The sequence below is a fragment of the Pleurodeles waltl genome, chromosome 5, assembly GCF_031143425.1.
Source record: "Pleurodeles waltl isolate 20211129_DDA chromosome 5, aPleWal1.hap1.20221129, whole genome shotgun sequence".
Classification (NCBI taxonomy): domain Eukaryota; kingdom Metazoa; phylum Chordata; class Amphibia; order Caudata; family Salamandridae; genus Pleurodeles; species Pleurodeles waltl.
Genome location: NC_090444.1, coordinates 428,021,647 through 428,047,721, shown reverse-complemented (window position 1 = coordinate 428,047,721; position 26,075 = coordinate 428,021,647). Strand labels below are relative to the sequence as shown.

At 45.7% G+C, this 26,075-nt stretch overlaps 1 protein-coding gene across 1 annotated transcript in view; it reads right to left on the bottom strand.

Moving 5' to 3' along the window:
• The window catches only part of PSME4 (proteasome activator subunit 4), a 1,396,200-nt gene extending 1,377,900 nt beyond the window's left edge, over nt 1-18,300 (bottom strand). The window contains exon 1 of the mRNA XM_069234194.1: nt 17,735-18,300. Within this exon, the coding sequence (XP_069090295.1) occupies nt 17,735-17,943 (209 nt within the window). The 5' untranslated portion in view covers nt 17,944-18,300. The remainder of the gene's footprint in view (nt 1-17,734) is intronic.
• Between the last annotated feature and the right edge of the window lie 7,775 nt (nt 18,301-26,075).

The window sequence follows — 26,075 nt, the reverse complement described above, 5'->3', positions numbered from 1 at the left end:
TAGGCAAACAGACTTAAAAGGTTGTCAGATATGTCGTTTATAGGCGCTTGTACCTCAAGGAGCAATCCATCACATGGAGTGGACACTGTCCAATAAAAAGAACTAAGTATTTTTGAAATACATCAAAACATGCCCTAGTAGCAACAAGTAAATAGTTCATAACTTTGCTCTGAAAACATTTTAAATAATTCACTTCAAACACGTGTTGCAAACAATGCAAATGAAATAGTCTCACTGGTTTAGGGTTTAAACATATTCAAAAACAGGTTGTAATTTATATTACAACATTTTTAGAAATGAATTTCCGATTAAAAGAAAAATAAATTAAAAATTAAAACTCACTCTCTCTCTTTTTTTCTTTCTTCGGGGTCCATTCTAACGTTTCCCCACACAAATCCAGCAACTTATCGCCCAGACGAGGCATCCTCATTTGTACAGTGAAATGATATTGCTTGTCCTATCCTTTCTCAAGTCCCACCTGCACACTGCCCTATCTTATGAAATACACAAAAGATTCTTAACTTCGGAGATAGAGTGCACTTGACACACTAGACATACGATTTAATATCAGTGAAAGAAATCGGTGAGCAAATTACATGAAAGGACTAGTATATCTTACAAAATATTGACTCAGCAACATGTCTCGATAGGTCTGCAGCACAGATTATAAAAGAAAGTGTGGCTAGTCTTGGAAAGACGATGGTAAAAATGCGCTACAAACACTTAAAGGCGTAGTTGCTAGGGTATTTCATCAGTATTCCTGGTGCTGTTTTACGAACAAACACATCCTACTCCAACTAACCTTTACAGATCACAACCAAGCTTTTAATACCATAGATGTCAAACTGTCATCAACCAAACTAGGAAGACTTCAGATGCATCCATTGTTATTACACACAACTATGAATCTGTACTCAAATACAACTAAGCAAATCAGTACAGATCGATGGGCAAAAAAACTAGAAAAGTTGCCAGCAATAAACTGATCCTTTTAAATTTATAGGCCAATATACTGCAAAGTTGAGGGAAGCTAATGTTGTACCATTAGTCAGAGGGAAAAAATGATACCAGTTCCTCCATAGCGGTATGATTCCATATTCCCTTCTGGAACCGCCATAGTCTTCACACTATTTGTTTCTGCAGAATAAATACTTTATAGATCAACAAGAATGAAAGGAATAATTGAAATAAAGAGCCCAAACTAAGAGAGGAGTGTTTTTTTCTGATGAAAAAAAATGCGGAACTTGCACCCTGCCCTCTGGGCTAGGAGGGCCTACCATAGGGGTGACTTACAGTGACCAGCAATGAAAAGGTGCATTCACCGTTTCACGCAGGCTGCAATGGCAGGCCTGCAGACACAGTTTGCATGGGATTCAATGGGTGGCACAATACATGCTGTAGCCCATGGGGGACCCCTGGTATACAAATGCTCTGGGTACCTAAGTACCATATACTAGGGACTTACAGGGATACACCAGTATGCAAATTGGGGCGGTGTAAAGGGTACCAAAGTAAACAAATTTAGGGGTGGGAGCACAATCACTGGGGGCCTGGTTAGCAGGATCCCGGTGAAAACAGTTTAAAAACACTGAAACAGGCAAAAAGTGGGGTTAACCATGCCAAAAAGAGTAACTTTCCTACAATAGGCTACAGGGATCTTGAACGTGCACTGTGACCTAGGCTTTTCTCATGGATTGCGGGCTTGTTGGACGGGGGATGGTGACCAAAGCGCTACCCTCACAGTGGTGAAAGGCTACTGCTTTCACCAGGAGTTAGAGAGCAGGAACACGGTGGTGGCAGCATACCGTGTAGTGATCAGTAGAAGTGAACAGGTTCCTTTTAGGGTCGAGCCTGTGAGTGCATGCGCTAGCGCATGCATCTCACTTGCGAGACTCTGTTGTGTACAGTACAGCTTGAAGCCCGCCTGTCGCTCACCATTTGTTGTTTGCACCGCACTCTTCTCAACAGCCTCGTAATTCGTCAAGGCAGGCCTGGCTTCATTTTCGTTCCTCTGTGTAAAGCAGGGACCAGGCACTGATTGATTCAACTTAATTAGTGCCTATCCGCTGCTCCCAACGTGATCAAGGTACTATTTTGTTCCCTGCAAACAGAAGGCTTTTTCTGATTTGATGTAATCACCTCTTTCAAAATAAATACCATTGTCCTGAAGTACCATGAAATATAGAATTATAGCTTTTCACCAACTGCTTTAAGAAGATTGTCTCTTTCTACAAAAGTGGATTCTGCACTCCTAAACACCGTGTTGGGCTCGTATGGACTTCTCTGTCTGTCCATCTTTAGGCATATACATGTTCCGTTTATTTTTTTGCAATGTGATTGCATAGTGCCATGTTTCCACCTAATTAATGAGTCCTCCGCACGCCATCAAATCTCAGATCAGAACAGCGCAGAATCTGCGGTGATCCGTGATTATGCAGATGACGTCGTTCTCGGCGGGCATGCAGCCAAAGGTTCACGGATTCCTTGGATGCGTGCTTTGTTTCTATTGTGCAACAGTCACCAACCAAGAATTATAAGCTAAAAATAAATGCCTTTCATACATATGCTACCTACTAGCCCTCACACATCCCGGGGTTGTCAGCCTGCCCCACGTGCTGAGAGTGAATTATAATCACTCCTGGTTTTCAGCTAACAGTGAAAAGAAGGCTGAGACGTGTAGTTTAAATTTTCACCCTATAAATATGGCCCTGCTGTTCACAGTATGCTTAGAGCTAAAGGCACATAAACTACAATGTGCACAAAGCCAGCCACATGTCAGAAGACCCCTAAATACCAATGCCTCCTTCTGAAGGATAAATGTTCATATTTTGTGCTTTTACTAGTTGAAAGGAAATATTTGATGGCGCTGCTTCCACAACTGTAAGTTGACGCTGGTTTAATATGGCAATTCCCATTATTAAACTGGCCAATTGGCCACTCTGGCACTGCCAGATGGACCAAGCTGTGAGCTGACCCCCACACTGGCTCTTTCAGGGTGGCACGAGCAGTGGCAGAGTGACCAACATGCCAGTACACACTTATTTATTTGTGGGCGTGAGTTGTTTTTACCTTTCTTCACTGCAGAGCAGTAAAACCTCACAATCTAAACTTGTGGCAAGCGAGGAAGCATCATGCTCTTCAAATGTTTTACAAGCTCATTCATGTCATCGACTGTTTCCCAAAGAACACCACAAAATCAGAGAGAACACATAACACAGGATATCTTATACATGATAGCCTAGACATAAATACATATACACACATAATACATTAGATAGAATATCTCACAGTCAGCCAGTTGATCTCAGATATGTTATACAGCTGAATATCAAAGGCTCTCATCAGTATGAACCACCAAGACCTGTTATACAAAACCACACATCATAAAACAAGACAGAACAGAATAAACAGCCCTTCACAGCTCTCAAGCGCTTTGTAATTGGGTGTTACAATGGCAACTCTGTAAAAAGCAATCTCAAGTACAGACTCTGACTCCGATAAGCGGTCAAGGCACTCCCATCTTCACCACCTCATTCTACAACAACTCTCCTCCACAACACTCCACTCTACAACACTCCTCTCCAATCCACCCCGTTCTTTGCCACTCCATGCCACTTTGTTCTTCTCCACTCTACAACACTCCACTCCATGCTTTGGGCACGACACTCTATGCCACTCCACTCTATGGCATGCTACTCCACTCTGACACGCTACTCCCCTCTATGACAGTCCACTCTACAACACACTACTCTGCTCCAATCTACTTTATGCCACTCTACTGTGCACCACTTTGCTCCAATTTACTCTATGCCACTCCACACCACTTTACTCTACTCACCAAAACTTTACGCAACTCCAAGCCATTTTACTCTACTCCACTTTGCTATATGCCACTTCGCTCTACTCTATGCCACTGTAGTCTACTCTAGGCCACTCCACTCTCCTCCATGCTAATAACATTTAACTATACTGAACAGCAGCTGTTCTAGTGCACAACATGACTAAAACACATTTCCCAAAGCAATAGCTCTTGCATAGGCGAGACCTATTGGCTTTGCCAATGCTTGTTCATCTGCGTCACTGGCATGAGAACTACAGGCACACTCATTTTTAAAATTCCACTGCTGTGTGCTTAACTCACCCTTAGCCTACATCGGTTTATGTGTAGTGCTGCGCAGCGACAGGAGTGGTGTGTCTGTGCTGGATGTATGTGTGCCTGTGAAGGGTACAGTACAAGGATAACTCAGCCCTGAGAAGTGCATGCATGGGGAGTGCATGTGGTGGGTGCATATGTGCCTATCAGTGGTACAATACATAAAGGATACAGTGGTTTGCAGTGTGTGTGTAGGTTGTATACATAGACTGGGTATAAGTGTGTCTCTGGATGGTACAAATCATGCAGGTCCCTAGGTTCCATTTTAGGAGACCCAGGCATGCATGGTGACACATGGAGCCGATGTAGAGCAATCCCCACAGACAGATTTGTGTATTGATTCATTCCTGTAATCTGGGTGGGGCACACTGGAGAGGGGAGATACAGGCTTCCCCTGTACACTTCAATGAAAGGTCACAAGGAAGGGTCCTGGGCACATCCCAGAAGAGAATCATAAAGCGTATGGCTAGATTCTGGGCTAATGTTTTGGCATCCAGGTCTGAACTCTAGTCACTCCCATACCTGTGATCTGGGGCTACCAGGTATGGAGTCCCTCCTGCTATGACTGGCTGCTTTTTAGAGGAAGAGAGAGCAGATAAGTGAACACTTCAAAGGAATCAGACCCCAACATAAAACTTCAATGACTTGTAACCTAACTCACATTTGGTGCCTGGAAAGAACTACAAGAACAGGAGTTTGAGACCCCCAAAATTGTCATGTATCAAGTAGACAGACAGGCTTTGTGAGTAGGGTAAGCTCTGCAAGACTTTTGACTAGAACCAGGACTGAGGGCCAATGCCTGCTAATCTCGCTGCTGGATGAGGGGACATCACCCAGGGAATCCAAAACCACCTGCACTGGAGCCTGTAGCACCAGTGCATCCCTTCTTGCCAAGACCAGTGTGAGAAAGAGGAGAGCACTGGAGGAAGTGAGGTCCAGAAGGAAGTCCTGTCCAGTGGATTCCCTCTGGGAGGTGTGAGATGTCTGCTGCTCTGATTGAGTGATTGCCGGTGTGCAGAACAAAGTCAGGGATCCCTGTACGCCCGAGGAGAGCCACTGTGAATTACACGTGTCACACTGCGCCAATTAGGATGGAGCCCATGCACAGTGTTGAGTCGGCGACTCCGTAAGCCACGAAGGGTCACCATGTAAAGACTGCCGTGCAGGAAGGCTTGTAGCCTTGTCTGGTAACCTGCAGTGACCCTGTATTTTAGGAGGGGCTTCCGCAAAGGACTTAACTCTGCCAATTTAGGGGAAGCCCATGTACTGTGAAGATACGATGCAGCCATACGCCAGAGGTGAGTAACCAGGAACTTCAAGAACTGCGATGTGATCTGAAACCATACCGGTGACGTTAGGACAACAAGGAAGCACCTGTGTACCATTGTCCAGGCGAGGGGCCTGCGTCAGGACCATCGCAACAACCCACACACTGGGGGACAGATCAGATACTTACTCTGCAGGAGGAACCGCAAAGAACCTCTGGTCATTTTGGGAGTGCAACCTTGTGCGAGATACTCTGTAACTGTTGAGTGCAGCCAGCATGGCCGCTTGCTGGGAACTCACCTGAACTCAACAGCTGCCACCTCAATCACCTATGGTGGCCCCCACCATAAATCAGTCGGGCGTGAAGCCTCTAGGATTCCTAAGTACGCCCCGTACTTAGGAATCCTAGAGGCTTCACGCCTGACTGATTTTTGGCCTTCCGGCCCCAGAGTATCTTGCTGCTAGCTAATGCTGCGAAGCTGGAACACTCTGTTGACTTCAAATTAAGGTCAAAGCGGACTCCCGAGACTCAGACTACTAGTAGGGCATTCCATGGATGATACCAATAGCTAATGGGGAGTTAACCACTATTGCTAGAGCAAAGAAGGAGTGTGATGGGGAAATGCCAAGGAAACACTAGAGCCCCTCCACAGGGAGGAAGGACTATCATTTTTTTGAATGTCATATTTTCTCCTTTGTGTAACAGTAGAAAGAAAGTACTTCTCTTTTTTTCTTAAAAGTTAATATTTGGCTGGACAATGATTTATTGCTGTTGTCGCACGCATTTTGACTTGTGAGCCTGTGTTCACTATCCTGCCTCCACCTTCCCATGAGGGAGTCTTGGACTGCTCATTCGCCCTTACCCTGAAAGTCAAGTGCAGAAGAGGTACTTGGCCTAGTTGCTTGGAATTCATGGTAAGTCACGCCCTGGGACATCAGGAGCAAAAAGGGCTCAACCCCCACGGATGAGTCCAGTAACCCCTGCTTGCCATGTGGCCCTCTGAAAGGCGTTCTGGCAGATGGCAAACTCCAGTATATGGAAAAGGTGGGCAAAATAAACATTTAAAAGACAAACCTGGAGAATATAATGTACTAGCAAAACAAACACCAAACATCTCTGGAATCTGACCAACCCTACAAATGAATTCCAAAGAGAGTCCACATGGGTCTGAACAATTACGCCATTATAAGAAAACACCAGAAAGAGAAGTAGTGTAGACAAAAACTACTCACTAGCGAAGCTGGTCTTTGTATATTGTAGGATAATGACCACAAAATAAAGAGAGAAAAAAAGGAACTCTGTCCGTCCGCATTAGGTCCAACTGTATCTACAGCAACCTTGCGGGGAAAAGAAAAGCATAAGGACAGAACAGAAAGGATCAGCACAAAATCACTGAACAATAAAAATCGTGGAATGTTATATTTTATCCAGTTAGGAGCCTAAACTTACATGGTAACACTGACATTAACTAACGACAGGAGGATTTGTTTGATGCTAAAAACAACACTTTTCCCTGCAAGAGATATTCCAAGAAGACAAAACATCAAAGATAAATTTTGTCCCCATTTAAAGAGTACAAGAGACTCCTACAAGTTATCCCAGTCCTGCCAAGCATACAGCAAGAAAGTGTGACAAACAGTTTTATTCCTCATAACAGCCACCCAATGAAGATTAACTATCACAAGGTAGGCTGCAAACCATTGCACACAATTGCTTTCCAGCTCAGGTGTGAAGGTTCTGTGCATCTGGACTCCATTTAAGGCTTCCTCAGAACAAGAGAGGTGGTTTCAGATTTGTTCCTTCTTACTGGGGGTGGGGGGTAGGGGAGTAGGTACAGCTGCTTAGGCAGTAGAGGAGGGTTCAAAACTCCAGTTATTGCGTCTCCACCTAGTCTATAAAGCCCATCTCCACGTACGATCACAAAGTGAAATTTTTTCTAAAGGTGGTAGGTCTGATCATTCTTCTTCTGTCAGATAAAACAAACATAGAGGCAGTGAAGGCAACCGATGAGACAGTCAGTGACCAAGATGACTAGTCTAATTTTGTTTTTTCTGTTGAAAGATCACAGGCCACAAACAGCCTTCAGATTAACACTCTTCCTCAGAGAAGCATGGTAATTGAAGACAACCAAATGGGGTGGGTGTGTGTTTGGGGGCGGGGGGAGAAATCAATCACACCTATACTCAGGCGATTTTGTTACTCTGTGATTAGTCATCTGGAACAACGAAGTAATAGCTACTCAGTATTTGATGAGAGCTAAGCTCTTAGGTTTAGGAAGAACAGAAGAATGCAGAGCAAATCTAAGTTTGTGGGCATTTTCCAATGAAATGTCAGCAGTTGCTAAGGACATACTTGAAGTCTCAGTCAAAAAGGGAATGAGTCCAAATATGTGCTACTAAATACAGTTATATAGAAACAATATGTAACACTTTTAACATAACTGTTTTACTTTGTTCTAAACCTAGGCTAATATCTATCTACACACATCAATGGCAAACTACCCAGTACATGATTTTAACCCTGTGCAACCCCATCACTTTGGCCTTAAGCGCTTTCAAACAAAGTTAGAACTTCATAAGCATGATAAATTAAAGGTGCCAATTTTTCTGTGTGCCATTTAGTACCAAAATTCTGCTCATGTTTGCAGCATTGATTACCTTTTTAGTTTGCGCACTGTTACACACAAGGTGGCCGAAGACAAATGTAGTTCTGTATCCCAATAGGCGATAAAATCTTTGGATCACTGCAAGGTCACCAACAAAGAATCAACTACACAACTCACATTAGGCAAGGGTGGCTAATACCAGCTATGTTCTATAATACAGAGCGTGCTCAATCACATAGATTATCCACTATGAACCCCAAACAGTTTTCCCTTTTACCCAATAAGCTCACAACTAATACCCATGTGCCTCTACAGCATTCAAGAAGCACATTCCTATAGCTGAGATCATTTGTACATTATCACAGCGGTCCACACCTTCCTCAGAGAAACAACCTTCACAGATAACCTGGAGGCCGTAGAGGTCCGCTCCCTTCTACAAAAAACAACCCTGAAAGGAGTCAATCTCTCCAGTTATCTCACCCAACCTCTTCGAATTACCCACACACAATTCATCTGTGAAATAATTTCAAAATCAGTCCCCACCAAACCGAATAGATGGCAACCCTTCAAATAATCAACACATTCTACATCAAAGACAGCAACAACCCCTGCCTCCCGATACCTGATCAAACTCTCTACAGCCTGCAATGTAATGATGACCAAGCCCTGATCTGCAGCCTGAACGAGCACACAGTCCAGCATGGGCTTTTCCAGGATAGTACTAAAATGGTTCGCCTCTTAAATCACCAAACACAATCAACTTATAAACAAGGGAACCTAAAAGTCTAAGAAACTTCCTCTCGCACTGAAGGGTCTCCAAAAGGATCAGGTCAATCCTCCATATTCTTCAATCACTAGAACAGACTCCACAGACAAGAAGCATCAAGATCAACCGAGATGCAGTTCAAACAACTCTACTTCAAAATCTCCTGGATTTGCGACACACATCTGCTCAGAGTTACTTTCAATCCATTCCAGACGTAAACCTCAAGCTTCTACTTAACACTCAACCCGAATAAAACTGAATTTCTCCTCATTATCTAGAGCACCAGACAACCACAAATTCAAGCTTGACTATCTGATTTTTCTGATTTTAATCTGGAAGTCTATGTCTGTTAGCTGACACCCAAAGCAAAGTCTCAGCCTTGACACAGATATCTGTGCTAAGCTAAGAAAATCTCTGCCACCTGCTTTGGTATAATGAGGCTTTTGAGAAAAATATTTGGCATACTTCTGTTTTTGGCATAAAGACTCATTGTTCAGGCTCTCATTATTTCTAGATTGGACTATGGAAACGGATTACTGCTCGGGTCTCCAAGATATGTCAAAAGGAAACTGCAAGTAGTTCAGTAATGCCGCGGCCCGGCTAGTCTTAGATACACAGAGTCATGCCTCGGTTAAAACTGCTCTTGCTGACCTTCATTGGCTCCCAGAGGAACAACGTATAATGTTTAAAACCCTGTACTGTATGCACAGATCACTATATAACAGAGGTCCTAAGCATTTAAAGACCCTTGCATCTTTCTACATTCCTACCAGAAAACTTAGATCTGCCTCAGCAACCCTTGCCTACGTACCTAGAGTTAAGAAATCCAGATTGGGAGGCACCACAATAGCTTATCTTGGAGCCAAACTGTGGAATTCCCTCCCCCAAAGTCTTTGCTCCACGAGTCAAGAATTGAGTTTTCGGAAAGGACTAAAGACCTAGCTGTACTAATATGTTTGCTATGCTTCCCTCTTTCTGGAGAGTTGTCCCTCTAGCGCTGGGAGGCTTTCTGGTAGCCAAGTGCTATACAAATACATTAACATAACATCTCATTCAAAGAGCACACTGCCAAAAAAACCGATATAATAGACCAGCTTTCCATCTTAAAAAATGGGAAACTCAACCTACCAACAACTGACTATAGGATAATGGTGCAGGTCCTGGTCCTCTTTCACATAGATGGAGGTAACACTCTATATAGCAACTTCCAGGACAACATTCTGCAAGCCCTGTGGGGCATTCAACAAGATGCAGCATGTTTCAAAGGCTTAAAGAAGCTTGACTTCAGCACAACCTTAAGGCAAACACATCTGCATCATCTTCAAGACCATCATAAGCCGTAGCTGAGAAAATTACCACCCAAGGTCGGCAGGCCTTGTTATCCTCATTCTTTCAAATAATAAAAGAATAAAGTGACCATTTATGCAACAAATGAGATAGTCAGGAATCAGAATGACTGGTATTATCATGCTTTTTCTGTTCGGAGCTCAGAGACCTGAAATTACTTTCAGTCTCACCGTTCCTCAGAGAAGCATACAAACATGGTAAGTGAAGGCAACCTAATTAAAGTGGAGAGAGCTGCATACATAAATGACACCTACACTCCGCTAAGCAATTGGTCATCTGGAATAACGAAGCAATAGCTACAAAATATTTGATTAGAGTTAAGCCCTTATACTTGGGGAAAAAAAAGAAAAATGCATTGGACATCAGAGCTTCTCTGGCTTTTGCTGATGAAGTGCTGATACATGCTAAGCTCAGGCTTAGGCTTCAGCTGAAAATAGACTGAGCCTAGGCACATTAGCAGAGTCTCAAAGCAGGCCTCGAAAAATCATAAAAATGTTACTAGACCTGCAGGTTGTGTAACTTAAATAATCTACTCGACCTAACTGTCATGTACTTGACCCATAAACGAGTCTTAAATTGTGTGATCCTAGGCAAATAGTTTACATAGTCGCCTTTTTCTTTATTCTCACATATGATTGCACCTTCAAATAGGTGAGCTCAGCATTTCTGCGATACAAAAAACCTCTTTTGTTTAATTAATTGAGTAGACTAAAGTTTGCTGCAGGTATCACAAGAATCTAGTCTACATATAGGGGACACATGAGCTATGACTTGCTTTTAGTTTACTAATAGCATTGCCATCAGGGCCGGAGAGTTTCTCAGTTAGTTTAAACACTCACATTTAGTAAATATATTACTAAACCGTCATGTGGCAGCATATTGTCATCTACACACAGTAAATGTCCAAGACTTCTCCAAAATCCTTTTCACTAACTTACAGCTTTACTGATAAAACTATATAGTGTATTAACAATCTATGAAAATTGGGTTTCAGAAAACATCTCTTTTGTACATCAACATGTAAAGTATTGTGATTTGTTTTCATCCAATTAAAATATTTTTTTCATCACAGTGAAATACAAAAAATTAGCTTTCACAACCACTGAAATATATTTTGAAATGTTTGTACAGTTGGCTTAGCCATTTAAATGTTGTGTGTTAGGAAAAACGTGACACCTGAAATCCTTTTATTTTACACTCTAAACAGCAGGTCACACAGTTCACCTCACAAAGTCCTGGAACTATGCATTCAGAAGGAAAGTTAATTGTAAGATAAACTGACTTTTGACCTCTGTCTGTGAACACAGAGCAAATGTGGCATAAGAACAAGATCTGAAGGCACCTTTTATTGCCCCTCTGCTTTCTGACTGAATAGAACACTTGTTTTTGTCAACTCGCCCCTAAGTCATAAAAATAGTTCCACCTGGCCATAGCGAGTGGTCAAGTAGATTTTTCAAGCCCTGCAAAGGCATAAAGAAGTTCGACCTCATTAGTCCAACTGTAGGAAAGTACCCTCTTTTGACATGGTTACCCCCACTTTTTGCCTGCTATCAGTATGCTTTGACTGTTTTCACTGGGATCCTGCTAACCAGGACCCCAGTGATTGTGCTCTCTGCCTCTAAATTTGGTTGTCTATGACTTTGTACACCCCACAATTAGCAGACTAGTGCCCACTCATAAGTCCCTAGTATATGGTCCTTGGGTACTCAGGGCATTGGGCCCCCAGGGGTTCCCCATGGGCTGCACCATGTATTGTGCCACCATGGGGGCCCATGCAAAATGTGTCCACAGGCCTGCCATTTCAGCCTGCGTGAAAAGGTGCAGGCACCCTTTCACAACAGGTCACTGAACCAGATCACTGAGTCACCCCCATGGTAGGCCCTCCGATTCCAGAGGGCAGGGTGCAGGTCCTTGTATGTGAGGGCACCCTTGCATGAGCAGGTGTGCTCCTGTGAACTCCAGTTCCATTGCACTGGACTTCATAAGTGCAGGGATGCCATTTTACTTGTGTCCAGCTACATAAGGGTAACTCCAAACCTGGGAATGTTTGGGATCAAACATGTCGGAATTATACCCCAATACTGTTGCCAGTATTGGTTGTATGATTCCATTCACTCTGGGTGCTCCTTAGAGGACTGCCCCCCCAAATCTGCTCCTACCAGTCTTCTAGGGCTTTCATGCCAGCCTGCGCTGCTGCCACCCCTTAGACAGATTTCTGCCTTCCTGCTGCTTGACCAGCTCAAGCAGGGGAAGGCAGAACAAAGGATTTCCTTTGGTATAGGAAGGCAATACCCTCTTCGTTGGGCTTAGGCTTAGGAGGGGTAGCCTCCCCAAGCCACGAGTTTGCTTTGAAGGGCACAATTGGTGCCCTCATTGCACAAACTGGTTTCCACCAGTCCAGGGACCTTCGGCTCCTGCTCTGGTGCGAAACTGGACAAAGGAAAGGGGAGTGACCACCCTCCTGTCCATCACTACCCCAGGGGTGGTGCCCAGCGCTCCTCCAGGTGGCCACTTCTTTCTGCCATCTTGAAACCAAGATGTGCAGAGGCCCCTGGGAGCAACTGAGTGGCAAAGTCAGGCATGTGATGTCACAGACCCCTCCTGACAGGTGGTCAACTTGCTAGATGACCAAATACCCTTTTAGGGCTATTTAGGGATTCCCTTACGGATGGATCCTCAGATTCGGCATGCAAGACCATCAGGATTCCTCTGCATTGTTTACTTCGATTTCTGGCCACTGGAACCGCAACTGGACTCTTCAGGGACCGACAAGACTCCAACTCGGCAACAACTTTGCTTTGCAACATTATTTCTCCGGCTCCTTCCAGCAACTGCCATATTTTCCCAGCTGTGCATCGTCTGGAGCCGGCGAGACTTCAGCCTGCACCAAGAAGTAAGAAGTAATCTCCCTTGGAGTGAATGAGTCACTCCCCTGCATCTGCAGGCACCTACAACAATGACGTCCAGCTGGGTGAATCTGCTCTCCTCTGGAACAGCATGGACCCTGCATCACTGGTGGTGGTCTTGCATGGTCCCCTTGGTCCTCTCTGCCAGCTGTCCAACTTGGGAGACGGTGAGCCCTTGCCTCTTCTTGTAGGACAATACCCCTGTGCACTGTGACTCTTGCAGCTACCAAGGCTTGTTGTATCCTGCTTCAAGGGATCATCAGGCTCCGAGTAGTCCAGGCCCCAGCACTTCTTCCTGCCAAGCACAGTCTCCTCTCTACTGCTCTAGCGACGTGGGACTCCTCTTCAGGTGTGCTGACTGGGCCTCACTACGACTTACTGTGCCTGCTGCCAGTGGGTTTTCTGTGGGGGCTGCGACTGCTTCTGTTGGCTGTCCGGACTGCTGAGAGTCACTCCGGACTCCTCTCCAAGGGTAGAGTCCTCTGGGCCCTACTGGTCCTCGTCAGCCTTTCAACTCTTCTTTTCCTCCTCTTACATTTGCCAAGGCTTGTTGGTGGGTCTCCTACACCACTGACCATCTGCAACCCGACAACCAACATGGACACCATCTGCACCGCTTCAAGGACTCCTCTTCAACTCCTGGGCTCCACAGCTGGTCTTCTTCCCCAGTCGACCTGGTTCTTCATCCACAGAAGGGTGAGTAGTAGCTCTAACCCCCACTGGACACTCCATCGTGGACTGGACTGTGCCCCCTTTTTTTGCAGGTCCTCTTCTTTCAGAATTCACCATCGGTTTTCTTCTAGACTGGTCCTGTTCTTGCACAATCCTTTTTCGAAGTCCTCCTGTTAGTCCTTGGGAAGACCAGGTTCCTACCTCTGCTCTCCTGGTCGCTGAGGGTCATTAAGGTACACACCTCTTGGGGTTCCTAGTTCTTCCAGCTCCCCTCTAACAACTCCACATCCTTGGGTGGGGGACTGTTTCTCGCATTCCATTCCACTTTCTTAGTACATGGTTTGGCCCTCCCTTATGGCCCTTACTATTTTCACTAAGTATTGCCAATACTTGTTATTTCTATGCTAATTTCTGATTGCTAGCGTGTATATACCTAGTGTGTATTAACCTCCAGTTGGGGGACTGTCTCTAAGTAGTCTAGTGTTGTGTTACTATAAAAAAAGTACCTTTATTTTTGTAACTCTGTGTGGTTCTTTCATTTGTGATAAGTTGCTTTGTGACAGCAGTGGTATTGAATAAGCTTTCATGTCTCCTAGTTACGTCTTGGCTGCTCATCCACAGCTATCTCTAGAGAGTCCTGGCTTCCTAGATGTTGCCTGTACCTTGAATAAGGTGCCAGCACCATAGATGTCTACCACACATCAGGCCAAGCGATTTACATTTGGTCACCCTCTACACACCCATCATCTTCGTAACCATCAAAATAAGCACCACTAGCCAAGAAAATTTCCATCTCTGATGGACAGTGCCAAAACAATAAACAGGCTGTTGCATGGAAGTGATGACATTTAAAAAAGTAAAATTTAAAAGGCAGGCCTTCTCTGTTTATGTACTCAGGGTCTGGAATAGCATCTACTGTGGAAAAGCTCTTATCTTCCAAAAAATTCAGAAACAAAATGAAGATGCAACTCTTCAAAAACTACCAGACCACAAATTATGAACAACATGGTTCTTGTGAGCAGTCACAAGATCTGGGCTGCTGTTTACACACTCTGTTGTTGTCTGTCCAGCTAGGGATGTACTGTATAAATATCTGTTCATGCATATAAATCACTTTGTCAATATTTACAATTACATAGCGATAGCATGCATAGAGGAATACCAGAGTCATGTCGCTAGCCTGAATGGAGTAAATCAAACCCTCGTCTCTGGGGTATTCCAATTTGAAATGTTGGGATAATCCTTGTTCTCAGTGAATTTACAGTTCAAGAGGTGTCCTATAACAGCACAGGCTTACGACCAGAAACTAGTGCCAATTTAGCTGGAATTGCACGATCTAAAAAGACTTTGCTAAGATAACATGCACACATTTTTACTAACAGTATATTTTCATAATCAAAACAAAATACATCAGTGATAGACACAGAAAATAAACTTAATAGCAAAGGGTAATGCAATGTGTTCTTTTAAAAAGAGGTGCAGTGTTGGTGTAGAAAGGAGGTAAGAACATATCATTTGTTGGACCAAAATTAAATGGACAAAAATCACCCATTTCCCCGACAATAACAAAATAAAAAAGATAATCTAAATTGTAACTTAATGTTTTATAAATAAAATAAATATACAGAACCATAAAAGGTGCTCTACTTTTTTTCAATTACATGCCGGCAGCACAGGGGGTAAGAAAGGGATCCCACAACTGCACACTGATATTCCACCAGAGGCCTCTGGAAAAAGCCAGTGAACTAAAATATGTCAAGAAATTTCAATTTGTGACAGTGTTTTTGTATGTGGAGTTGAACGCCCACGTAGCTGGACGTTTGTTGGGCTTTGTTTTCTGAATCAATTGACAATCAACTCTTTCTAAACATACAGAATCTTGAGGCAATTCAATTTGTAGAGTTGTGCTGTAAGGTTTTTATTCATTGGGAAAATTAGGTTCACTTCTGACTCCAAGCAGCAATAAAATGCCATGCCTTCCAAACACTATCAATCTGGCAAGTTTCAGTAACCTAAGTGATGTTCACCATTTGACACTCATCATGCCAAAGAGACTCCACATTTTTGTTACAAGTGAACTGGACTGGGTTTTGTATACTCTACCCCATTAAGACTGACCAAATATTTTCAGAGGTCTAGTTATGTTTGGGTCCACCCTCCGTGTGTCAGGGAATTATACTATTTAAATCAGAGACAGATGGTCATGAAAACACAACCAGTTATCTATATGGATAACAAGAAAGTGGTCAGTACAACGTCCATATGAAGCAAAATGTAAGACACACAAAATTCTGAAGAGACTGTCAATTGACAGATTATCTCCCAAAAATCTGAAAAAGATGCTAGAATTAATGTTTTCAGAGTATGGTAAGCACTTCAGTAGGAAGGCCAAAAATAACTGCCAATCCTCAAACAATGTTTCACTTCTCAAACTTTCAGGTCAAGAATTTGGTCAGATTTTTTTTTATCCATGTCTGTTGCATAAATGTCTACAAACTTCAACAATGAAGTAGGAAAATTACCAAATGACAGTGAAGGACCATGGCGAGAAAAAGATCCCAAAGAATATATGTTTGCTAAGGGAATCACTACATGAGTAGTTCTTACCCAAGACGTACATGGGTTGAAATTGTTCAAATTGAACGGGAAATGGGGCGTCAGTGGGACTTCTTTGGCTGCTTTGTCTCCAGAAAATTAGACTCTGGCAACCAACATCCCACCTTATAGACCAGCAAAGTTATCATCTCCCCACTTCACGTCCCAGGATCACAATAACAGCAGACATTTCCCTATGAGATTCTTACAAAAGAAATTGAGGTTATCAGCATTCCTGTAGTATACTTAATCACAGAAGGAAGACATGTAGCTTTTTAGTAAATCGTCAGTATATAAACCAAAGCATTTAAAAATCCGGTCTACTATAGTAGCTTCGAGATGACTCCTGTCAATTTATAAAGTCCTGATAAATGACTGTCTGTTTAACCGACAGCAAATGTATTACTCTAAATCCAAAAATGAACGAACCTGATGCCAAAGGAAATCTTTGATTACAAGTTATAACCTGGAGAAAAGCAGGGAATACTGTCTATTCCTTATTCGTCTATGGAATAGCAACCTTTACTTTCTAGATAAATATTAAGTCAGACACAATGAAGTTCTAAAATCTCCAAACAAAAAAGGTTGTATAGCATCAGAGAGATGAGTTGTTTAACTTAGGACATGGGCTCAATAACATTTTGAGCAGTGATGATCCCAATACATAAAGATACCCAGTGTGCCACACATGGAAACTGACCTCTTATGAATGTATTTTTTTATTTAATACCCAGCGTGCACTTACCCATTTCCAAATCTTCCCAATTTTGGCAGACGAATAACATCACTGGGGTGCATGGAGATTTTGAAATCGTCCTACATTACACAAAAGAGGGAATACAACTTGCCTCTTGGAGTGCACGCTCACTTTATGTTTGGGCTCTGCCTAAGCCAAAGTGTTGAAAGACCCTTACATCAATAAGAAAGGGAAACTGGGAGTATAAATAAAACATCTCCGGTTTGCACCTCCTCACATTATTTAACGGCCACAATCGCCTACCTCCAGCCGATGAAGGTCAAAAATCAAAGCATTTCTCCATGTTGGACAAAGAGAAACTACAAACAGTCAACGAGAAACAAATAACTACCGTTACAAAGTAATTCAGTCAAGTTTTTAAAACCACGTTCTGTTTGCAAAGGTCTCTCTAGCATCGCTAGCCCCAGGAGGCCTGCCGTGACTTGGCAGGACAGATTGAACTTCAGTGGAACTAGCAGCATTCTGTCAGCAAGGAGTGAATCAGCACTGTTTACACTCTAGTCACACTGACATCACCTCTGCTCCTGCTCAAGCAGGCCAAGCCACCCAGGGGCAAGTATGGTACCCACAGCTTCAGGTTAGGAGACGCAGAAGACGGGGTGCACGTTCACAGAGTTTTGAGTTATATGGGGTGAGGTTGGCAAAGAGGGAAGGAGCTATACTCACGTGCTGAGCTTCCTGATCCACACCAGTACCCCTGGCCACAGCTCCCGCAGCTGCACAGCACGACCCAGGTTCTCCTTGATGTTGTGCAGCAGTTGCTGGGATTCACTCTCCAGGTACCCGGCGTAAGGTAGCAGTTGGTTGTACACGATCTCCTTCTGAGGTTCGTAGGGGAAGCACGGGCCTTGGCCCAACCGGCTGTCTACGGTCATCCTTGCCGCTTCTGGACTGAGCCTGCTGGCTGTGCCTCTCTCTGGGCTGTCTCTCCTATGGACTGGGACTGATAATCTTCCTCCGTTACTGTTGTACGTTGCCTGTGCTGTTTTTACCTTCCACAACCCTTAGCTTCTTTGTGCCAGGGAAAGTGTCTCTCCCAGAGAGTCCCTCCTGGCAGCTCCGGTGTACCTCGGCTCTTCTGCTACCCGCGCCTCTCACTCACACTCTAGTCTGTTAGTGACGCCTCTTCGCCGGCTCGTGACAGTAAGGGCGTTACGTCACTTCCTCTAAGCTCGTCTGCATATGGTTGTCTGCTACAGTATGTCAGGTCGCCGCAGTTGAGAAACAAAGCTATACACTTGAAGCATCGACACAGAGGTAGGAGTTTGGCATTAGAAACGTTGTCGCTTGGAAACCGATGTCAGAGGGGTTTTTCAATGGTCGCGCGTCCGTTTCTTGCCAAGGAGAGTTGTCACTAGAATTCTAAACATTTTAAAATTATTGTATACTTTTTATATTTCTTTCGACTATATTTCTGAAAGTTGCTAAACCGTTATCAGTGATTCGAGTAATTAAGCTGCTCATAGTACTAAACTATAAAGCAAGTTTCCTGTAGTGACTTTTATCGAATTCCTTTTTACATTTATGTTATCTTACAACACACGACCAGTGTAACCCGTACTCAAATCACTACAAGATGGCTGCCGAGCGTGTGTTACTTCTGCAGTCAGTCTGCCGTGTTTAGGGTTTTGACACTACCTTTCTATTCTCAATTGAAACAATATTATGTCAAAAACAGACGCTCCTATTATGCATTCTAATGTTGCTTTAACCCCTTCTGCCAGGCCTTTTCCCCCACTCAGGTGCCAGGCCTTTTTTTGGCTAATGAGAAATTTCCTAGCTAACGTGAAGGAAAGTTTCAATTCTATTAAGGACACGGAGGCGAGGATTATGCAGAATCTTTCTTCACTTTTAATGACAGCAGGTTCAAAGTTAACAAAGGAAAAACTACAACTCCCATGAGACCCACTCCCATGGCAACCAATGTCCAATCACACTGCCGTCCGACCAAATGTATAAATATCCCAATGCCATGACGTTCTTCCTCGTCTTCACTGCGAACTGACGTGGACCGCCACTATGTAGTCGCAGGAATCACTCCTAAGGACAAGTAAATAGTAAAAGGTAAGCAATCGAATCCATAAATTAACTAATCATACAAGCGAACTCATAGCCTCTGATTGATAGAGCAAACAAGCTTATAATACCAAATTCAGGCAAGAAAAATGACATCGCAATTTGAATATACGTAATGAAAACCAAATATACCACCTTGCAAAGGAAGAAATTTCACTCCGGGCGGGCGCCATGGCCACCGTGGCGGGCGGGATAATCCTCGCCTCCGTGTCCTTAATAGAATTGAAACTTTCCTTCACGTTAGCTAGGAAATTTCTCATTCTATGTCAGGACCGGAGGCGAGGATTATGCATGTTCAAAGCTTACTCACCACCAACGAAGCGGCTTCATGAATAGGTTTAAAATAGAATTTTTTAAAAGTCGATTCAGAGGACCAGTCGGCCGCATTCATAATGTCCTCCAATCTACCGCCTACATGGATAGCTTTAGAGGCCATGGCACCTCGGGTGGAGTGAGCTCCAAATAGCTGGACATTAACGCCCGATTCCGATAGGATCCACCGGACCCACCTGGCGATAGAGGGGGAGGAAACCGCCTTGAAGGGATTCCTGATGGAGATGAGCAATTGTCTCTCCCCCGACGGCCGAAGTCCCGCCGTCACCTCTTCATACCTCTTTAAGCATCTAACCACACAAAGCTTTGGCGCATGCTCAAAAGCGGGATAGGTTACCGACCTGGTACTAGACTTTGTACGCCTTGAAATCGTGAAAGTAACCCCTTCCGGCGAGAAAACTCTAGCGGATACATCTAGAGCCCTGACATCAGAGACCCGTTTGCATGAGATGAGACAGAGCAAGATCGCCAATTTGGCCGATAACTGTTTACGCAACAGGAATTGATTATCCGGCCATGCAATCAGGAATCGTAAAACCTGATCGACATCCCACAAGGAGGTGTACCTGGGTTCCGGCGGTTTGGCCAAGCGGATGCCCTTCAGTAGCTTGCACACCCACGGGTGCTCCCCTACGGGGTGATCATCAATCGGAGGGTGCCCCGCAGAAATCGCAGAACGAAAAGAATTCACAGAGCAATAGGATTGGCCAGAAGCAGCCAGGCTAGCTAGAAAATTCAAGATATCGGTAATCCGGGCCCCCAAGGGATCGAAGTGCCTCGCCAGACACCAACGAACCCAGCCGTTCCAGGCTGATCTGTATCTCTTGCAAGTACCAGGGGCCCATGCTTGTCTGAGGAAATCCTCAGCTTCTCGTGAAAGTCTGTGGTCCGCCCAGCGTTCCCTGAAATCCGCCAGGCCACTAGAGAGAGATGGCCCTGAAGGGCTAACGGATGGAATTGCCCCTCTGGATTCGACAGAATGTCCGGACGGACCGGGAGCCGAATGGGAAAATCGCAAGAAAGTTCCAGAAGCGCTGGGAACCACACTTGAGACCGCCAAAGCGGTGTTATCAGAATGACCGTCGCTCCCTGGCGACGAACCTGAGCTGTTACTCTCGGAATCAGAAGGAAGGGGGGAAACGCATAATTCTGATCTCTGCCCCAATTCTGAAGGAAAGCATCGACTGCGCTCGCCCCCGGATCCGGGCGCCAGCTGAAATAGTGAGGAAGCTGAGTGTTCCACCTGGATGCAAAGAGATCCACCGCACAAGGACCCCATCGCTCCAACAGAGGTAGGAACACCGCCCTGTCCAGACGCCAATCGCTGGGATCCTCCAGGTACCTGGAGTTCCAGTCCGCCAGGGTGTTCAGGGACCCCGGAAGATACTCCGCAGTGACCGAGATCTGACGCTGGAGGCAAAAATGCCAAAAATCTTTTGCCAACTCCGCTAGAGCCCTCGAGCGGGTCCCCCCCAGGCGGTTGATGTACTGTACCGCCGAGACGTTGTCCATCCTTAGCAGCACGCAGCAAGAAACCCTGTCCCGCGTCAAGGATCTGATCGCGAAGGAACCCGCCAGGAGCTCCAGACAGTTGATGTGTAGATCGAGCTCTTGCTGGGTCCAACGGCCCCCGAAGGAGATGTCCCCGCAACGAGCCCCCCAGCCGGAACGACTGGCGTCCGACTCTATGACCAAATCGGGGGCGGCCCGAATATTGCTTTGCCGTTCCACGCTTCCATGTGGTCTAGCCACCATTGGATCTCCGTCCGTGCCTCCTGGGACAAAGCTATCAGTTCTGAATACGGAAGCCCCCTCTGTAGGTGATGGGCTTTGAGACGTTGTAGGGCCCTGTAATGAAGAGGGCCCGGGAAGATGGCCTGGATCGAGGAAGAAAGGAGCCCCACCACCCTGGCAAGTTGCCTCAGGGAAATTCTGTCCCGTCTCAAGACCGTGGACAGCTCCTTCTTGATCTTCTTGACCTTTGGACCCGGGAGACTGAGGGAGGCTGCCTGGGAATCGATGAGGAAACCCAGAAAGGTCATCGACTGCGAGGGGAGCAGTTCCGACTTCTGAGAATTGATCACGAAGCCCAGATCCTGTAGGAGCTGGATAGTTATGCTCGCATTGGATACGAGCTGCGAGCGCGACTGATCCATCAAGAGGATGTCGTCGAGGTAGATAATCAAGCGGATCCCCCGAGCCCGCAGGTATTCCACGACTGGCCTTAGTAGCTTCGTGAAGCACCACGGGGCCGACGACAGGCCGAATGGCAGGGAAGCAAACTCGAATGCCTGACCCCTCCAGAGGAATTGTAGGAACCGGCGATGAGGAGGAAAGATGGGGACCGTCAGGTAAGCATCCTTGAGGTCCAACCGTACCATCCAATCCCCCAGCAGTAGGATATCCCTGAGCATGTGAATGCCCTCCATTTTGAAGTGGCGATACACCACCCATTCGTTGAAGGACTTGAGATTGATCACAGGGCGAAACCCCTTGTCCTTCTTTTCTACAAGGAACAGATTGCTCACGAAGCCCCTGGGGTGAATCGTCGATGGATGAATAGCCTCCTTCTGAAGGAGCTCCTGAACTTCCGCGTCTATCAGAGCTGCTTCCGCGTCCGAGAAAACCAAGGGTCGTGGAAGAGAGTCCTGAACTGGGGTTCCCAGGAACTCTATGTGGAACCCCTTGACCGTCTGCAGCACCCAAGCGTCTGACGTCAAGGATGCCCACTTGTGGGCGAAGAAGCGTAGCCGCCCTCCCAGAGTGCGAGGGGAAGAAAGGGTAACACTTACCATTAGCACCTCCGGGGGCGTTAGCTCCACCACGGGCGGATCGCTTGGATTTTCCTCTACCCCGGTTGGGGAAGAAGGTGCCCTGACGGCCATCCCTCCATCCGTTGTTTCGCGGTGGGTAGGGCGAGGGACCTTGCTGGAAAGGGCGGCCGGAGGAGCGGCCCCTGCCTCGTCCGGCCCCGCCGAAAACCTTTCCCGGAAAGATTTTCTTAATTGAGCTTTGCGCCTTATCAAGCGCCGAGAAAGTTGCTACGAACTTGCTCAGTTCCTTCAGAAAAGGATCCCCGAACAAGTTCCCTTGGGCCACCGCCCCTGCCTCTGAGTTGGAGAGTTCTCCTAGTTTAGGGTCTATTTTGATAAGTAATGATCTTCTCCTCTCCGCAGAGAGGGCGCAATTGGCGTTCCCCAGCAAGCAGACCGCCCTCTGGGCCCACCCCGCCACGATATCCGTGGGGAGGGGAGAGTTGGATCGCCTAGCCCGTTCGGCAAGCTGGATGATCTGCGTGAGGGGACCCAGGACATCCAATAACTTATCCTGGCATCCCCTCCAGGAGCGATCGATCCCCTTCTTCGGGTCTTTGACATACTTTCCGAAGAAGGTACATAGTTTGGGGTCCAGATCAGGGGTAGCCGCCACTCGATCCGGAAGCGTCGGGCGTGGGCATTCCGCTCGCAATCTAGCCCGAACCTCCTTCTCCAGGGGTTGGCGAATTTTGCTGGCTACGTAATCCGCCACCCTCTTATCCGGATGCCACTCCGAAGAACGGGGATGGCATAAGTCCTCAGGGTGGAACATCTCCTCCTCCGAGTCCTCCGTCCCGGGCGGGTCTGAAAAGTTAGAAGACGGGCGCCAAGGGCGTCCCGCTTCCTGATCCTCGTCAGAGGAGGAATCCCCGTCCGTGTCCCTCGCGACCCGTTTGGGGGACCCCTGGGCCGGGTCCAATCTACTGTGAGTCACTTCACCGGTCTCACCGGGCTCCAAGCCCTCCCGGCAGGGTAGTCGTTGTAGCGTGCGCGCACTCTTACGGAAAGATTCAGTCAGACGACCGAATCCGTCCAGGTGCCCCGCGACACGCTTACGAGGTTTCTTGGGGACTGCCTCTCCCTGTAGGTCAGTCCCCGTCAGCCCCTTCCCTGTTTCCCCAAACACATGGTCAGACAACCTGGCCACGCTGTCCTGCAAGGGCCCTAGGGCCCTATGAATGGCCTGTGTCAGCAGGAGGTCCATCTCAGGAGCCGAGGCCCTCTGGGATGAGCCCTCCCCCGAGGACAGGGTGGGGAAAGCGTCGCGCTCGTTGAGGGACATCTCTTGATTATGCAGGAAGAAATTATAACGCCCTTAATATCTCGTCGGGCAGCCCCCCCGCGCTCCTGCAGTGACAGGGAAAATCCGGGTCGTCACGAGCGAAGCGCTCGTTTCAGCAGACGGCCCACAGAGCAAAGAAAAAACACCGACTCGCGGTGTCCGCGGGGGTTGGGAGGGTTTAAAACGAGCAGGGACTCGCTTTAAACCCCAAAGCGTTAAACTGAAGCGTGCGAACGCGTCTCAAACGCTGAAGAATAACGCTCGGGGACACCTGAGCGCGCGAAAGAGCGCCCTCTGGTGGACCCGACCGAGATTAAATCTCGATCGCGCTCGGGCTGAAAAGCCTAACCGCGCGTTGATGTTGCTGTAGCAACAAACACCACAACACACACGCGCGCGATGAAGAATAGAACTATGACAAAATACAAGTTATTTTAACGGAACAGTCTTAGCTCAACAACTCAGAGACAGAGAAGGTGACACTTATCTGACAGAGAGCAGTGAAGAAAGAGGAAGAACGTCATGGCATTGGGATATTTATACATTTGGTCGGACGGCAGTGTGATTGGACATTGGTTGCCATGGGAGTGGGTCTCATGGGAGTTGTAGTTTTTCCTTTGTTAACTTTGAACCTGCTGTCATTAAAAGTGAAGAAAGATTCTGCATAATCCTCGCCTCCGGTCCTGACATAGAATTGGGGCAGGGAGCGCTTAGGCCCTCATAACTTTTGTCCACATAAACTACCCACGTTAAATTTGTGCCCTTTTTTTCCAACATCCTAGGGATTCTAGAGGTAGCCAGACTTTTTGGGTTCCCCTGAAGGAGACCAAGAAATTAGCCAAAATACAGTAAAAATTTCGTTTAAAAAAAAAAAAAAAATGAAAAAAAGAGCAGCAGAAGGCGGCTTGTGTTTTTTTTCCCTGAAATTGGCATCAACAAAGGGTTTGCAGTGCTAAAACCACCAACTTCCCAGCTTTCAGGAACAGGCAGAATTGAATCAGAAAAAACAATTTTTCAACACAATATTGGCATTTTACTGTGAAATACCACATTTTTACGATTTTTGGTGCTTTCAGCCTCCTAGTCAGTGACAGAAATGGGTGTGAAACCAATGCTGGATCCCAGAAACCTAAACATTTCTGAAAAGTAGACAAAATTCTGAATTTAGCAATGGGTAATTTGTGTAGATCCTACAAGGGTTTCCTACAGAAAATAACAACTAAAATAAAAAAATATTGAAATTGAGGTGAAAAAAACTGCCATTTTTCTCTACGTTTTACTCTGTAACTTTTTCCTGCAATGTCATATTTTTGAAAGCAATATACCGTTACGTCTGCTGGACTCTTCTGGTTGCGGGATACATAGGGCTTGTAGGTTCATCAAGAACCCTAGGTACCCAGAGCAAATAAATGAGCTGCACCTTGCAGTGGGTTTTCATTCTATACCGGGTATACAGCAATTCATTTGCTGAAATATAAAGAGTGGAAAATAGGTATCAAGAAAACCTTTGTATTTCTAAAATGGGCACAAGATAAGGTGTTGAAGAGCAGTGGTTATTTGCACATCTCTGAATTCTGGGGTGCCCATACTAGCATGTGAATTACACTGTATTTCTCAAATAGATGTCTTTTTTACACACTGTCTTATATTTGGAAGGAAAAAATGTAGAGAAAAACAAGGGGCAATAACACTTGTTTTGCTATTCTATGTTCCCACGAGCAGTGGTTATTTGCAAATCTCTGAATTCTGGGGTGCCCATACTAGCATGTGAATTAAACAGTATTTCTCAAATAGACGTCTTTTTTACACACTGTCTTATATTTGGAAGGAAAAAATGTACAGAAAGACAAGGGGCAATAACACTTGTTTTGCTATTCTGTGTTCCCCCAAGTCTCCCGATAAAAATGGTACCTCACTTGTGTGGGTAGGCCTAGTGCCCGCAACAGGAAATGCCCCAAAACACAAAGTGGACACATCACATTTTCTCAAAGAAAACAGAGGTGTTTTTTGCAAAGTGCCTACCTGTGGATTTTGGCCTCTAGCTCGGCCGTCACCTAGGGAAACCTACCAAACCTGTGCATTTTTGAAAACTAGAGAACTAGGGGAATCCAGGATGGGGTGACTTGTGGGGCTCTCACCAGGTTAGGTTCTTTTACCCAGAATCCTTTGCAAACCTCAAAATGTGGCTAAAAAAACACTTTTTCCTCACATTTCGGTGACAGAAAGTTCTGGAATCCGAGAGGAGCCACAAATTTCCTTCCACCCAGCGTTCCCCCAAGTCTCCCGATAAAAATGGTACCTCACTTGTGTGGGTAGGCCTAGTGCCCGCGACAGGACATGCCCCAAAACACAAAGTGGACACATCACATTTTCTCAAAGAAAACAGGGGTGTTTTTTGCAAAGTGCCTACCTGTGGATTTTGGCCTCTTGCTCAGCCGCCACCTAGGGAAACCTAGAAAACCTGTGCATTTTTTAAAACTAGAGACCTTGGGGAATCCAA